This window comes from Galeopterus variegatus, unplaced genomic scaffold (assembly GCF_000696425.1).
Source record: "Galeopterus variegatus unplaced genomic scaffold, G_variegatus-3.0.2 Scaffold16, whole genome shotgun sequence".
Taxonomy (NCBI): domain Eukaryota; kingdom Metazoa; phylum Chordata; class Mammalia; order Dermoptera; family Cynocephalidae; genus Galeopterus; species Galeopterus variegatus.
In genome coordinates, this window is record NW_007726127.1 from 456,627 (window position 1) to 473,438 (window position 16,812).

A 16,812-nucleotide genomic window follows, 5' to 3' on the forward strand; every position below is an offset into this window, starting at 1 on the left:
ACCGGTCATCAAAAAAAAAAAAAAAAAAAAAAAAGATATGGGAAAGAAACATAAACAGCCCTTCCACTGCACCAGTTACTGCCTTAAGAGAGGATTGATGCTGATTATAAAAGGGCTTGAGGGGCCGGCCCGGTGGCGCACTGGATAGTGCGCCGCTTGGGAAGCGCAGCGGCGCTCCCGCCCGAGGGTTCGGATCCCACATACAGACCGGTTCCCGCTCACTGGCTGAGCGAGGCGCGGGGGCAACTCCGAGGGTTGCGATCCCGTTGCCGGTCCCGGTCCGGTACGGGGGCGACACTGAGGGTTGCCATCCGTTGCTGGACACAGAAAAAGACAAAAAGACAAAAAAAAAAAAAGGGCTTGAGGCTACAAGGTCAACCTCCTGCTTTCTCTTACACGTGTTCTCTTGCCCTTCCACTTTCCACCATGGGATGACATGAGGGCCCTTGCCAGATGCAGGCCCCTCGACCTTGGACTTCCCAGCCTCCAGAATCTCCAGAACCATAAGAAACAAATCTCTGTCCTTTATAAATTACCCAGTGTCAGGCTTTCTGTTATAGCAATACAAAATGGATTAAGAGGGCTTCTGGGATGCTGGCAATGTTCTATTTCTTAATGTGGATGGCAGTCACATGGGTATTCACTTTCTAATAATTTCCTAAGCTGAAAATTTACATTTTACACACCTTTCTGTATGTATATTTCACATTTAACGAAATGTTTTTTAAAACAAGCATAAGACTAATTAAGATGCTGTTTTAGGGTGAATTGTGCCCCCACCCGCCAAATTCGTATGTTGAAGTCCTAACTTCCAGTACATCAGAATGTGACTGGATTTGGAATAGGGTCTTTAAGGAGGTAATTAAGTTAAAATTAGGTCATTAGTGTGGGCCCTAATCCAATATGACTGGTGAGAAAGAAACTTGGACAGACAAGTCAGAGATAAGACAGCGTAAAGACATAGGCCATCTAAAAGCCAAGAAGAGAGGCTTCAGAAGAAACCAACCCTGTTAACACCTTGATCTCAATCTTCTAGCCTCCTGACTTGTGAGAAAATAAATTTGCTGTTTAAGCCACCAAGTCTGCAGCACTTTGTTATGACAGCCCTAGCAAACTAACACAGATTTCTTCAGACATAAAACCCTAATATGTTAAAGAAGTTTGACCACAGTAAGGAAAGGTGTGAATAAAAGAAACAATGGTGAGAACAGGAATTGATCAAATATACTGATACATTTAATAAACTACTGATAATAAAAAACAAAAAACCCCCAACTTTTTGTGTTTAAAAATGTAAAACCAACAAAATAAATTTAGAAAAATAAGATAAAAATGTAAAACCAAAATATTAAGATCCCCGTCAAGCTCTGGAAACACTTAGAAATTTTGAATAACCATATACTTTATTGGATAAAATAGATTTAAGGTAAGAGATAAAGACTTGGAAGAACCAAATACAAGAGAAGGGAGTGAAGCCTAATCAGAGCCACAGAAGGCAAGTCAAAAAATGCCATATGGACTTCCAGCCAAGATGGCAGAATAGACAGTCTCCAGCGTCACTCTCTCCCACAAATCAACCGATTTACAACTATAAAAAAGCAACAACAGCCGAGCTGGGGCTGCTGGAGCTCAGGGGAAGAGGAGGAGAAACCTACGGAACGTATGAAGGTGGGAGAAACCACAATGAGAGAAAGAAAAAACCACCCCGACACTGCGAATCCTGGCTGCTTCCAGGCTGGAGCTGCTGAGTGCAAGGAACAGGAGCTGGCAAAAGCTGCAGCTGTGCCCTTCAGATGGAGTTACTTGGAGGCGGCAGGGGAGAAAAGGGCCTTCGTGGCCCTCAGGCCAGTAAGACCTCTAATAGGGTTCCCATGGACCCACACAGGAGCAAGTAGCCACAATAACTGGAAAAAAAGGAGCCATTCAGAGGCCAGTGAGTCATCACAAGGGACCAGCACACAGCTGGTCCCATAGGAAGTGTTTGGAGTACAGGCGGTGGGGGAGATGGGCCCACTGGGGGAACACTGGGGCACAGCAAGGACAGCTGATCTGCCCCCCAATCAGCGTAGGGCCAATCAGAGGAGAATGGTCAGGAATATAGAATTGCATAGGGTACAGCTGGATGAAAAGACTCAGGCCCAGACCAGAGTTTCTAAACAACCCAGGTGCACCAGATCTAACTAGACCCAGAAGTACCTATAAAGTCAACCATTAAAACCTGAGCTGCACAAAAAGCCTTCCCCAGGGAATCAGCAGCAAAGCAACAATTAGCTCAACCACAGAGCTCAAGTGCTGGTCCCCACAGGAAGTTCCCCCATTTTAGAAGTAAGCAAAGGACAATAAACTAGTTCCAGCACAGAGTTAAGTGGTGGGAACAGGAAATAACCCAATACAGAACTGAAAGAAAAAACAAGGTACCCACAACCATAGACAAAATTTGATATTAACTAGAAAAGGTCTCATTTCACCAAAGAACACCTATAGCACCTAGAAGGACCAAAGTCCCCTGGGCTACCAACCCAGAAAGGGGGGAGAGCCAGGGGCCTCAGCCATGCCCCTGGACACCCACGACTAGTCCCAAGGGTGGGGGCCGAGGGCCTCAGCCACACACTCCCCAACACACGCAACCACCCCAGCAACGGCCACCAAGCCACTGCAGGAAGCACCCTGGGCTCTCCAGAGCTGGGGTGGTGGGGGGCAAAGGCTTTTGCCATACCCCCCTGGCATCTGCACCCAGCCTGGCAATGACCAAGCCACCTCTGGAAGCCCTCTGGTCTTCCCTGTGGGAATGAGGGGGGTGGTGCAGGCCTCAATTCCGCCCCTCCTCCTTCCTCCTTCCTCCATCCCATTTCCTTCCCCTTTCCCCTCCCCGCTTCCTCCCAATTGCTCCTCAACAACTTCATAGAATGTAAAAAGATAATATTTTAAAGAAATTTTGGGGCCGAGCCCGTGGCGCACTCGGGAGAGTGTGGCGCTGGGAGCGCAGCGATGCTCCCCGCCGCGGGTTCGGATCCTATATAGGAGTGGCCAGTGCGCTCACTGGCTGAGCGCGGTGTGCGTGACACCACACCAAGGGTTGCGATCCCCTTACCGGTCACGAAAAAGACAAAAAAAAAAAAAAGAAATTTTGAAAAATAGTGCACCAATAAAAGTATGGAAAAAATGCCATGTGTAGAAAGCAAGGAGGGGTTTAATTTCAAGAAAGAAGTAATATTCAATCATAGTAAATATTTCAGAGAAGTTGAGAAGAATAAAGTCTGAAAAAAGGCCGCTGCATTGGTTAATTAGTTGCTCATTTATGAAATGACTTTCACAGAACAGCAGGGAGAAGCCTCATTCTAAGTGGTTAAGAAGTAGGCGACAAAGGGAGCATATACACTGAATAGAGGCTCTGAGAAGATGGGAGTGTATGAAATCAAGGCTACAGGAAAGGTTTTTCATAGTCAACAAGGTTATGTATATCTTCATAAATGGAAATGAATGAGGAGGGACAAAGATTTCCAAAGTAAAAAGAAGAGAAGCCAGCAAGCTCATATTATAACATGATTATCAAGTGGACAGATAAATACTTCACTTGGAGTGTCACTGTGTGGGGGGAGGTTGGAATGGAGGAAATGGAGATCAGCACTACAATGGAGAACAGTTCTACAAGGGGCGTTATATAAAGGGAGGTGAATGAAAAGCCTCTCGAGTAGAGTTTTGACTATGAGACCCACGGTCATACTACTGGCAACTATGTTACTTTCTCCAGCAATGACCAGCAGATCCAGAGATTTATCCCGGGCTAGAGATTAACAATGTAGAAATGATGGAACACCAGATGGTGAGATATAATAGTAGAATCAGCTGGAAATTCAAGCCCTCCTGCCAGATCCCTGATCTACAGCTGAATGATTTAACGCTGGAACTCCTCGAGAAATTCTACAACTGATCTCACACTTCCTCCGAACAAAGCTGCATCTAAACCTGCTGGGGAGCTTGTTAAAAAGCAGATTCAGATTTAGTAAATCTGAGGTGGAGCTGAGATTCTGCATCTCTAACGAGCTTCTGGTTATGCCACACTTCCAGTAGCAAAGTAACCATACTATATTGGTTAGGTTTAATGGTGGCACCTACATCTATTTCTTGTCAGTGTTCATTAGTCTCTCTCCCCCAATTTCTATTTTTACCATTCTTCTCATCTGTCTCACGCTTTGGTACTAATAATATCAAAAGTATAATATATGTAATAATAATAGCAAATATTTTGTTACTATGTCATTTGTCACAAAAACTCTTGGAAGTAGTACTATTACCTTCATCTTAAAGATTAGGAAAACAAGTCACCCAAAGCCACTGAGCTAATAAGCGGCAGAATCCAGACTGCCTCTACCTAAGCTGCCTCCCCAGGGGAAAGTGCTAGTGGTCCTCAGAGGCTCTGCAGAGAACATAGTCTTAGGAACTGCTGGATCCGCATCTCCACACAGCAGGAAATGCGGAGTGAGCTGTACAGGAGCTACCAGACTGGAGAGCTACCAGAAAAGACAGATCTCCACGGAGACTGCCAGCCACCGAGTGGAAATTGGCACAAAATAATTTGATTTAAGCGAATTTACACTTTTAACGGGAAAGGAGACACTAACTTGGAAAATACAGTCAAATTCTGTATTAGTCTAAAAGTAGCACGGCATAAGTCAGGCGTCTGCAATGTAATTCGCATGTGTATTCAGTGTAGTCTCCTGGAGCCTCGGCTCTCACACTGGAGAATGTGCATACTAACAAGTTCCCAGATGACGAGATGGCTAGTCCGGGATCACACTATCACAACCACCGTCACAGAGTGTTTTTCACCACCCAGTCACAAACACACAGGCTTATGGCATCTCTAACTTTTTACACTCAAATTACATTTGGGGTTTTAAAAATTTAACTACAACTAAGTCCGAGCCATTTCGCTGACAGTACTGGTTCAAATTACGCTTCTTTTCAGAGATAACCGAAGCCAACAAAATTCGACGTTCGCTCGGGTCTCGCTTGGCACTTGCTGTTGCCTTTTCCTCAGGCTGCTCTGCGAACCGAGAAAGGCCGCAGCATCCGCAGCAGCCACAGCTAAGGGGCAGGCGCTCGCCCCGCTGCTAAACGAAGAGCTCCGAGGTCACCCAGAGGCACGAGCGGCAGCGGCGGGACCGCGGCCCCCACCCCGCGGAGCCCCTGCGGCCTCCTCGGCCTCCGCGCCGTTCTCCCGCGAGACCCGCCGGGGCCGAACCCGCAGCCCAGCCCGCCGCACAAACACACCCGACCGTGTGGACTCACGTCCCGGGTCGCCAGTCTGCTTTTCCAGAAAGACACCGGCCTACGCCGGCCGGAGAAGAGAGCCAGCCGCCCGCCCCGCCGCCCCGCGCTCAGCGCGCGCCGGGCCTCTGACCGCGGCTCATCGACTCGCTCGGCCCGCGGCTGTGCGTCCCTCCCGCGCGCGCCGCTGATTGGCCCCGCCGAGGGGGCGGGGCCGGCCTCTGCTCGCCGGTTTTCGGATGGGGGATTTCTTTTACTTTCTTCAGTGGAACGCTCTGCAAATGAAAGGAATCATGGGTGTATACGAAGCGTATTTTCGTACTATTCATTTATTTTATAAGTTCGAATGTGTAACATTTGCAATAAAACCGGAAATCTGTGTCGAGCATGAGTTTTAAAATAGGGGATAATGAATGACAACACAAGTCCTACAGTGAAGATGGGCGAGGGACAGGTTTGCACAGTATAGAGTGGTTGGAAATAGTAAGTTTTGTTTGGTTTTTGTCTTTAACTGCTGGTCTTGCAATCTCAGGAAACTCTCCAAAGAGATGTCGAGTTTTTCCAGAGCCGTACACAAAAGTACATTAATTGGCAACAAATTTAAAAGTATGTTATAATTTGGTATATAATTCAGTACACTGGAGTGTGCATGTTGCTTACTATTTTTTTAAATTAAAATACACATGACATAAAATTTACCATCTTAACCATTTATTTTTAAGGGTACAGTTCAGTAGCATTAAGTCCATTCACATTGTTATGCAACCATCACCACCAGCCATCTCCAGAACTCTTTTCATCTTGCAAAACTGAAACTCTGTACCGATTAAACAGTAACTCCCCATTACCCCTCTCTCCAGCCCCTGGCGACCACCATTCTACTTTTTGTCTCTACGAACTTGACTGCTCTAGATACCTCACATAAGTGGAATCATGCAGGTTTGTCGTTTTGTGATTGACTTATTTTGCTTAGCACAAGGTCCTCATGATTCATACATGTTGTAACGTGTCAGAATTTCCTTTATTAAGGATGAATAATATTCCATTGTATGACTATGCCACAGTTTATCCATTCATCACCCAATGGACATCTGGGTTGTTTCCAGCTTTCGGTTATCATGAAATAATGCTGCTAACAAACACAAATGTACAAATATGTTTACTTCCCTGCATTCAATTACCCAGAAGTAAAATTGCTAGATCATATGCAAATTCTATTTTTAATTTTTTGAGCAACTGCCATACCGTTTTCCATAGTGGGGCACCATCTTACATCCCCACCAACAGTGCACAAGGAAGGGTTCCAATTTTTCCACATCCTCGCCAACACTTTTCTGTTTTGTTTTGGTTTTTTATAGTAGTCATCCTAATGGGTGTGAGGAGGTATCTCATTGTGGTTCTGATTTGCATTTCACTAATAACCAGTAATGCTGAGCATCTTTTCATGTGCTTATTGGCCTTTTGTGTATCTTCCTTAGAGAAATGTCTATTCAAGTCTTTTATTTTTTATTTATTTATTTTTTTAAAGATGACCGGTAAGGGGATCTCAACCCTTGGCTTGGTGTTGTCAGCACCAGGCTCAGCCAGTGAGCAAACCGGCCATCCCTATATAGGATCCGAACCCAGGGCCTTGGTGTTATCAGCACCGCACTCTACCGAGTGAGCCACGGGCCGGCCCTCTATTCAAGTCTTTTGCCTATTTTTTATTCAGAGTTTTTTGTTGTTGCACTTTAAGAGTTCTCTATATATTCTGGATATTAACTCATCAGATAGGATTGGCAAATACGAGGGATCTTCAAAAAGTTCATGGACAGGGCCGGCCCGGTGGCGCTCCCGCCGAGGGTTCGGATCCCACATGCAGACCGGTTCCCGCTCACTGGCTGAGCGAGGCGCGGGAGCAACGCCGAGGGTTGCAATCCCGTTGCCCGTTGCCGGTCCCCGGTCCGGTACGGGGGCAACACTGAGGGTTGCGATCCGTTGCTGGACACGGAAAAAAGACAAAAAAAAAAAAAAAAAAGTTCATGGACAGATTTGTATTATTTTTTGATTCCATTTTTCCACGAACTTTTAAAAGTACCCTCATATTTTCTTCCATTTTGTGGGTTGCCTTTTCACTCTGTTAATTGTGTTCGTTGGTTTATTACAATTTTTAAAAAATAGATTAAACATTAAAAAAAAAAAATTTGAATCAGACCTCTAAAGCTCCCACCTGGGAAGAGTTAAGAACCTCTGTTAACACCTTCCCCCTTCCACTCTCCTTCCTCACACCCCCAACTGAGAAGGTCTCAGAGATTGTAGATAATTCAGTCCTCTCATTTCCTGTTTTATGTAAACCTTGAAGAATCTATTTACCCCCATGAAGAAGACAGTGTGGAGGCATGGGAGAAAAGGACATATATAACCAGAAACTTATTGAAATAAATAAAACAATTTCTAGTGCTCATTATTTAATGCTCTACAATAAAATAAATTCCAAACCTTATATCTAGGAGGATCATAAAAATTTTCTCTTTGACTGTGATTAAGTTGGAATACATAATTTTATCAACATTTCTTACTATGAGGTTGAACTGGTCTATATTTAAAAATTGCTCTTTTTTCTAGTTTTAATCTTAACACAAATGACCTGCTATAATATCTAACGTGAAATTAAGCTTGAAAGTAACTAAAAAGACTGATTTATTTTTAGCAGAACTTCCTACTGCATGCCTGAGAGGTAGAAAAACTGTACCTATTGAATACCCACAGCTAGATTTCATTTCTTTCTATGATGAAGCACTCAAGTCAATGTATGTGAAGTCTGAGATAGAATTTGTACATTTTTCCAGGCTTTTATTAATTAACTTTCACAATATATTAAGGAAAGAAAATTCTCTAAATCTTGTACAAAAGGTAGAAGATGCACAAAAATTATGTAGTTGCCAATGGCTGAAAAGCAAATTAGTAGAACTTTAGAAGGAAATGTGAGAAACTGATTATGGGGTTCATCCACTGGTCGACACTTCCTCCAAGTAAACTAGAAAAATAACATTCTATCCCTGAACTGGCCAGACACACACACACACACACACACACACACACACAAAAAGAGAGAGAGAGAGAAAGAAGGAACGAAGAAAAACATTCTAAATTGAAAGCCACAGACTCTGAGGAACAGAAATAGTTTTAGGTGTTAAGAGGTCTTTATTGAAATAATAACACAGTTACACTTCTAATACCCTTTCCACTTGTATACAATAGATTAAAAATGCTTGCTACATACAGTGCACACATAGTTCAATAATATGAACCAATACAATTGCATTTGAAATAAATAAAATAGCCTATTTAATAATTTAAAGTAAGATTACTGTACAATATGAAAATAAAGATACATAAATGTTAGCATCTACAATGCCGTAGAAATAAAATTATCATTCTGCATTACACAAAACGGTGCAAGAAAAAAACCCAAATAAGCTTTTGAAGTGCAAAGTTTAAATTTTCATTTTAAATTATCATGCAGACATAGCATTTCAAGCCATGCTATGGTCTATGGCAAAGTTTTTAATTTTTAAGAGGAAAAATTCTAGCCAGTAAATTTACTGTACCATCAAGTGTCGCATCACATACCTGCTGCTGCTCTGCTTCTATAGTACAGTTTGGAAGGGAGGTATCTTGTTGCATTCAAAAAAATTGAAATTAATAAGTTTCTGAAGCAAACACATTTACCCTTCAGTCTGAAATAAAATTATGTGACAAAACAGTAATCCTATCACTGGGTTTAAGAAAACAGAAAAGGCCTATACTTCACCATGAACTAAGAAATAGTTTTCCATTCATTTTTAAACTCCATAATAATCCTTAAGTGAAAACAACCATGTAACTTTTGAGAGACAGAAAATCCTGACTTCTAGAAGACTGTGGTACAATAATGGGATTGTGAGAAGAGCAAAAGTAATTTCTGAAAACCTATGTTTAATTTGGGTAGAACTTGTTTGCACTACATTGTAATAATAGGCTTAAGGTATAATTCAATTTCAATGTGTATATAAAATTGTTATTTAGGCAAAGACCAGGAATGCATTTTAATACTAAACCATAAACCCATCGTCCACCTTGGAGTGCACACTGACAAGATAAGAGCTCTTCCGCAGACTTTGGCAATGAGACTACATAGAGCAGGTCACAGCAGCACGAGCTCACATGGAAGACTGAACGCACTGCAGAAAAACACCACCCAACACCTTCCTATCAACAGGATACATGGTAATAAACGGCCTCCTCGTGCTAAACCATTTTCCTGGACATTCTATGTTCTTCAGATCTATAATTTTCATAACTCAGTAGTCTTAAGCCTCTGTGCTTTCATTGCATACACTGACATGGGGTGCACTCTATCCATTGTAAGTCCAGAGAGTTACAGTTCTGTCTGCAGAGGATGACAGGAAGGAAAGATCCTGGGTATGCCATCTGCACTGAATCACTTTGTCCTTGTGCTCCCCCACCACCATGATAGGAAGCTGCTTAGTGAGGTCCCCTAAATCAAAAAAGAAAAGAGATATTGATGTAAAATACAAAATAAGTATATGTATAGATTTTACATACTTCCTGTTACTTTAAGTCACAGTATAAAAAATCCTAAACTACATTAATACAAGGGTACTTCAAAAAGTTCATGGAAAAATGGGATTAAAAGATAATACGAATCTTTCCCTGAACTTTTGAACACCCTTGTATGATATGCTGAAAAATTTACAAAGGGACAAATTACTGAATACCTCCTTATGTTACTAGTATTGGCAACATATACACAGCAACATTTGACACAGTTGAAACTCTCTCAACTCGATTTTTCCCTGATTTCAGTGCCACTCCATCTTGGTCTCCTTTGCTGGTTTCCCTTCTCTTCCTAATTCTTCCTGGTGAATCCCAGGGGTCAGCCCTTAAATTTCTTCTGTTCCCTCTGTACCTTACTTCCTACAAAATTTCATCTAGAACCATGGCCATTTATATACTTATGATTCACACATTTTATCTCTAATCTTGACTTCTCACCTGAGCTCCAGACTAGAATCCAAATAATCATTCAGCACCTCACTTGATTGCTTGAGAGGCATCTTAAATTTAACTTGTCTGAAACCAAACTCTTGATCTTATCTAAACCTGTTTCTCCACCAGCCTATCTTATTCATCTAAATTAACGGCACCATCTGGTTGCTCAAGCCCAAACCCTAGGAATTATCATTGATTCCTTTTCCCCTCACTCCCCAAATCTGATTCAAACAAATTATAATATATCCCAAATTCAGTCACTTATCACCACCACCTGTACCACCCTAGTCCAAGCCACCATCATCTCTCAATAGCCTCCTTGCTGACATTTATACTTCTATGCTTGCCCCCTTACAGATCTCAAAATTATCTAAAAATACAATTCAGATCATATCACTCCCATTTAAAAATCTTCAAATGCTTCACATTATATTTTTTAAAATGCCTACAGCTAATCAAGTGTAACAAATGTACCACTTTGATGGGGGATACTGATAATGGGGGAGACTATACATCTGTGGGACAGGGGGTATATGGGGAAATCTCTGTATCTTCCTCGCAATTTTGCTATTAACCTAAAACTGCTCTTAAAAATAAAGCCTTTTTTTTTTTTTTTTTTGTCCTTTTTGAGACTGGCTGCACCGCGCTCAGCCGGTGAGCGCTGTGAGCGAACTGGTCATTCCTATATAGGATCTGAACCCGCGGCGGGAGCGCTGCTGCACTCCCAGCACCGCACTCTCCCGAGTGCGCCACGGGCTCGGCCCATAAAGCCTATTTTTTAAAAAAGTCTACAAAACCCTGCCTCTGATTTATTCTTCTGGCTCTCTCTTCCCTGGTTCACTACGTTCCAGCCAGATTGGCTTCTCGCAGTGTCAATGACATGCCAAGTTTGTTCCTACCTCAGCATCTTTATACCTGCTATGTTCTTCTGCTAGAGTCTTGGCATGACTTGTTCCTTCTCATCATCCAGGTCTCTGTGCAAATGGCACTTCCCTGGAGAGAACTACTCTAACTATCCTATCTGAAATAGCCTTCTACTATCTCCTACCATGCTAATTTTTTAAGGAGCACTTGCCAATACCTAAAATTACACCATTAATTGGTTTACTTTTTACTGACCTCTAAAATATAAGCTTCATCAAGGAAGGAGTTAACTGTCTTATTCATGTCTCTGTCTGTTCCTAGTTGGTACACAGTAAATATTTGCTTAATGAATGTTTAAAAATAACTAGATATTGAAGACATAATTACACAGATTGTACACTAATAATTTTTTTGAAATAGAAGCTAATAAGAATACATAAATCCATCATTTATCTCATAAGAGAATGATACACTGTAATGTTAATTCTTTTAAATATTTTAAAACAGTAAGACTATTCACTAATAATTTGCTACAACACGTCTTAATACAGTCTCATTAATCTGTTCTGTAAATACTATAAAATTAAAATTTGAAAATATTATATAGTCAGTCACACCAGATTAACAAAAAAGAAGGATCCCAAACAGAATAGGAGAGACTAAAAACAAAGAGGGAGGTCAATCTCAATCACCTTGTAGGTCTGTCACCTTTATTTTCATATCATAAGAGCCTGTTAGTAAGTAGTGAGCTCCAGGGGAGAATCGAACAGAGCGAACATCACTGGAATGAGGGTGATAACTTTGTACCATTCTTCCTCCTCTTATATCATACAACATGCAACTAGAATCTTCTTGGCCTGTGGCTAGGAGACGGCCACTGGGATCTACAGCTACAGACGCCACTGCACTGCCTGTAGTGAGGGAAATGAAAGTTTCAACAGAGAAAAACCATAGATCTAAATTGTAACACAGCTCACTAGGTTCACTGAACCATACACTAACAATTTAATGGAACTTATCAATACTGTTCAATTATGGAAAAATCCAAATTAACAGTCAATCGATAAACACTTGTGTCCTTTTTAGGGGTAACACATGAAGCAAGATTCTGTAAGGAATACGAAAGTCCATTTTTGTCATCTGAGAGAACCCCCTGGAACAGCACTATTTATGGTGCAATAAACAAACCATGCTAGAGAAGCCACTTTTCCTAATCCAGTGTTTACACTGCTGGGTAAGTGTCCAGAAATACTGCTATACCCAGCTTACAGTCTAGTTGGGGAACAAAAAATTCAATAACAAAATATATTTTAGGACAACAGTATAGGAAATATCCTAAAGCAACACATGATTTATGAACAACAGGAATCGAATAGAAAATAAGCTCTGAGTCCAAAGGCTAGAGCCCATGTACCTGCCAGCCACCAAAATAAATAAACAAATAAACAAAGGCTGGAGCCCTAACTCTAGGTCATGCATTCTCCATGGTGGAAATGATACCCGCAAGGGGGACAAAATCCCCTGGTTCTTAGGGGCAAAAAAATCTTAAACATTAACACTGGTTTGTGGGCCCTCCAAAGTCAACCCTGTCCAATAAAATATTATTCTTTAGGATTTAATCTCTCTTGTTAGGAAAAATTTAATTTTTTTCCTTAAGGGGGGAAATTACAAAAATAAGATTGAAGAACACTGCTTTAGACCAAAGTGGTCTGTAAATACTTCACAGAAAAAAGATACATAAGTTAGATCTTGAAAAACAGTAAACAGTATACATAAAAGTATGTGTGTATATATACATATAAACACACACACGTAACTTAAAATAAATCTTTTCTTGAAATTTTGACAGAGTGCTATTAGGGTCAGGAATACTTTTAAGAGGGAAAGTATAAAAAAAAAAATAAAATAAAATAAAAGGCAGTTTGAAGCCAAGACATAAAGGCAGGTTAGGGCCAGACCATTAGGCCCTTTGAATCCCGAATTGCAGAATTTGAACTTGTGTCTGTAGACAGTGAATATGATTGCAGGCTTCTAAGCACGAGAATTACATGATCTAAGCAGTTCTTTGGACAGATTAATCTCTATGAAAATGTGTACCAAATTTAAATGGAGAGATTATAGAATAAGGAAGGCCACTGGAAGACAAGACAGAATAACAGAGTAATGAAAGAATAAGGACCCAAAGGAGGGCAGATAGATTTCAGAGAAAAAACTGAATAAAAGATCAACAGTCATCACAATTAACTGGCTGGGTGGAGACAAAAAAAGGAAGTGAAAATAAGTCCTAGATTGCAAATCTAGTTGCTTGAGGAAATAAGAGAACCATTATCAAAAATAGGGAAGATGGGGCCGGCCCGGTGGCGCACTGGATGGTGCGCCGCTTGGGAAGCGCGGCCGCGCTCCCGCCCGAGGGTTCGGATCCCACATACAGACCGGTTCCCGCTCACTGGCTGAGCGAGGCGCGGGAGCAACACCGAGGGTTGTGATCCCGTTGCCGGTCCCCTGTCCGGTGCGGGGGCAACACTGAGGGTTGCGATCCGTTGCCGGACACGGAAAAAGACAAAAGACAAAAAAAAAAAAAAAAATAGGGAAGATGGGGCCGGCCCGGTGGCGCACTGGATGGTGCGCCGCTTGGGAAGCGCGGCCGCGCTCCCGCCCGAGGGTTCGGATCCCACATACAGACCGGTTCCCGCTCACTGGCTGAGCGAGGCGCGGGAGCAACACCGAGGGTTGTGATCCCGTTGCCGGTCCCCTGTCCGGTGCGGGGGCAACACTGAGGGTTGCGATCCGTTGCCGGACACGGAAAAAGACAAAAGACAAAAAAAAAAAAAAAAAAAAAAAAAAAAAATAGGGAAGATGGGAAGAAGAGCTGATTCACATGAGGAATATAATGTTTCATTTTACACATGCAAAGTTTATGATGCCAATAGAAATCCAGGTTCATTTACTTAACAAAGTTATTAAATCACTACTTTCTTGGGCCAGGCACTATGGCTGGTGCTAATTTACTATGGAAAATAAAAACAGATATAATTGCTGCCCTGGTGAAACCTAAAGTCTACTGGAGAAGATAAGCAATAAACAAGTAAAAAAATACATAGTTTTAAATAGTAATAAGAGTTCAGTGATAGAAAATAACGATGAGGTCCCAATTAGGGCAGTCAAAGAAGGCCTCTCTGGCAAGATGATATTGAAGGTCCTTCTTAAAAATAAGAAGGACCTAACCATGAGAGGACAGAGGAAGAACATTTGAGGCTGAAGAAATAGCATATGAATTCATTGGAAATGGGAAGAGCTTGTAATGTACCTGGAACTGAAAGAATAAAAGTGATCTGACATGAGACTGGAAAAGTACACCATGCCAGATCAAGCATGGTCTTGTAGGCCATGGCAAAGAGCCTGCACTTTGACCTAAAAGAAATGAATAATCATTGAAATGTAAGCACGGTGTGATATGACAAGATTTGTTTTTTTAAAGGAGTACTCTGATGCTGTGTGGATGATAGGGTGGAGGGGGCAAAGGTGGAAATGCAGAGTATAATAAGGAAGCTAATGCGGTGGTTCAATTGAGAGGTGGTGGTGGCTTATCCTAGAGTGGTGGTGATAAAGATGAAAAGAACTAAGTGGATTTAAGATAGATTTTTGAGGCTAAAACAATAGGATTTGCCTATGGATTGTATACTGGAGGAAAGGAGAGAGAGGGCTCCAGGAAGACTCCATATGGTTTCTGTCATGTACAATGAGTAGTTGGTACCACTTTGGGTGAGGAGATCTGGGGCAGTTTTGTTTGGAGGGAGAGGCCATGAATCGGTAGTTTGGACTAAGACATGTTAAGCTTGAAATACCTTGTAAAATATCTAAAAGAAGAGGTCAAGTAGGTGGGTTAGAATTATGAGCCTGGCATGCAGATGAGGTTTGAGCTAGAGATAAAAATTTAAGGTCTTTGGACCGGCCCATGGTTCACTTGAGAGAGTGTGGTGCTGATAACACCGAGGCCACGGGTTCAGATCCCCTTACCAGGCATCTTTAAAAAAAAAAAAAAAAATTAAGGTCTTTTAGCATATGAATTATAATTAAAGCTGGGAGAATGGATGCAATCATCTAGAGAAAGAAAGACTAAAGTCCTGAGCCCTAGGGAATGCCAAAATTTAGAGATTTAGCAAAGGAGGAAGAACTACCAAAGGAGTAGTTATCCAGAAAGGTAACAGAAATGTAGAAAGCCCAAAAGAAAAGTAAAGAGGTCAACTGTGTTGCATGCCACTGAGAGTTGAAGTAAAATGAGGATATAAAAGTGATCTGACAGCATGAAATTTGTTGTTGGTGATCTTGAAAAAGACAGCATTTGTTACAAGGGTTGTGGCAGGAGCCAGGCTGGAGTAGGTTTAAGACTGAGGGTGAGGAAATGGGTAACAGTAAATGTAGGCAAGACTTGAGACATCTCAATAAGATAGGGAGCAAAAATTGGAGTGACAGCTGGGAGAGGGGATAAGGAGGTCCAGAGAGGAACTTTTGGCATTGCCAATTCTGTAAAATTTTTGTATGTACATGACACAGAAGTAGAGGAGGAGAGATCCAGTGGAGAAGAAGACATTATAATATGCTGTAAGAAAGGCAAGATGACCAAAAAATTGAAGTCTCTGAAATGGAGAGAGGAATGACTGAAAATATTTAGACAACTAGGGGAGAGTTTGGAGACAAAATAGTGGTAAGTATATAGAAACTAAGCAAATGAAACATTAACACCAAAGAAAACAAAATACATTCAAGAAAAAAAATAATAAGATATCAATAGCATTTACATGTTTAAAATAACATAAACAATGAATACTGATCTAACCAAAACAGATATAACTATATTTAAAAGACATGAAGAGGGAAGAATGAGGGATGATAGGCATCAGAAAGGGAAATGAAAAAGTTAAATCTTCACCTTCTGTGGTGGGAAGTCAATAAATAATCCTAAAAAACTATAATTAGAAGACTGTTATTTAGAAATGTGGAAATAAATACCAAAAGAAAACTGTTACAAAAGTTAAAAATGGTTGCCTCTGAGAAATGGGAAATGAGGTAAGGGCGCAATTCTCAGGGCAATGCTGTTTTTCTTAACATGCCTTATTGAACTGTTTGGTTCTTTACATTATCTTATACATTAATTTTGAAAACAATGCAAACTAAACTTTAATAAATCAATCACAAATTCATGTATCTAAATATAATTATACGTGTGTATGTGTGTGTATTCCAGACTTAAATTTGCTGTAACAAATCATATCTGGTTTGAATCAAAGTGTAAAAAGTCCATGAAAGTCAAAAGAATAAATAAGGTATTTAAAAAAAAAAAACCCACATAGGCTGGTCAGTTAGCTCAGCTGGTTAGAGTGCATGCAGTGTTATAACACCAAGGTCAAAGGATCAGATCTCAGTACTGGCCAACCACCAGGGAAAAAACACACACACACACATACACACACCAAATATTAAGAATATTTTTCACTTGGAATTGTGCCATAGAATTGCTGTTAAAAACTACTACAAAAAAACAAAATCAAAAACAAAAACAAAAAACAACTACAAAGGCAGAAAACGTACTCTAAAATAAAATAAGGACAATGGCAGAATACTGTCACTCTTATCAGCACCGCA

At 41.2% G+C, this 16,812-nt stretch overlaps 2 protein-coding genes across 5 annotated transcripts in view; both read right to left on the minus strand.

Annotated features, from left to right (window-relative positions):
- CLCC1 (chloride channel CLIC-like 1) overlaps positions 1-5,381 on the minus strand; it is a 25,235-nt gene extending 19,854 nt beyond the window's left edge. For both annotated transcript variants that reach the window (XM_008566303.1, XM_008566295.1), the window contains exon 1: positions 5,293-5,381. The gene's annotated coding sequence lies outside the window, so the exon portion shown is untranslated. The remainder of the gene's footprint in view (positions 1-5,292) is intronic.
- Positions 5,382-8,431: 3,050 nt separating this feature from the next.
- The window catches only part of WDR47 (WD repeat domain 47), a 67,997-nt gene continuing 59,616 nt past the window's right edge, over positions 8,432-16,812 (minus strand). For all 3 annotated transcript variants that reach the window (XM_008566360.1, XM_008566351.1, XM_008566342.1), the window contains 2 exons: positions 11,862-12,080; positions 8,432-9,790 (listed from right to left, as the gene is read on the minus strand). In XM_008566360.1, coding sequence (XP_008564582.1) covers positions 9,648-9,790; positions 11,862-12,080 — 362 coding nt within the window. In that variant the 3' untranslated portion in view covers positions 8,432-9,647. The remainder of the gene's footprint in view (positions 9,791-11,861; positions 12,081-16,812) is intronic.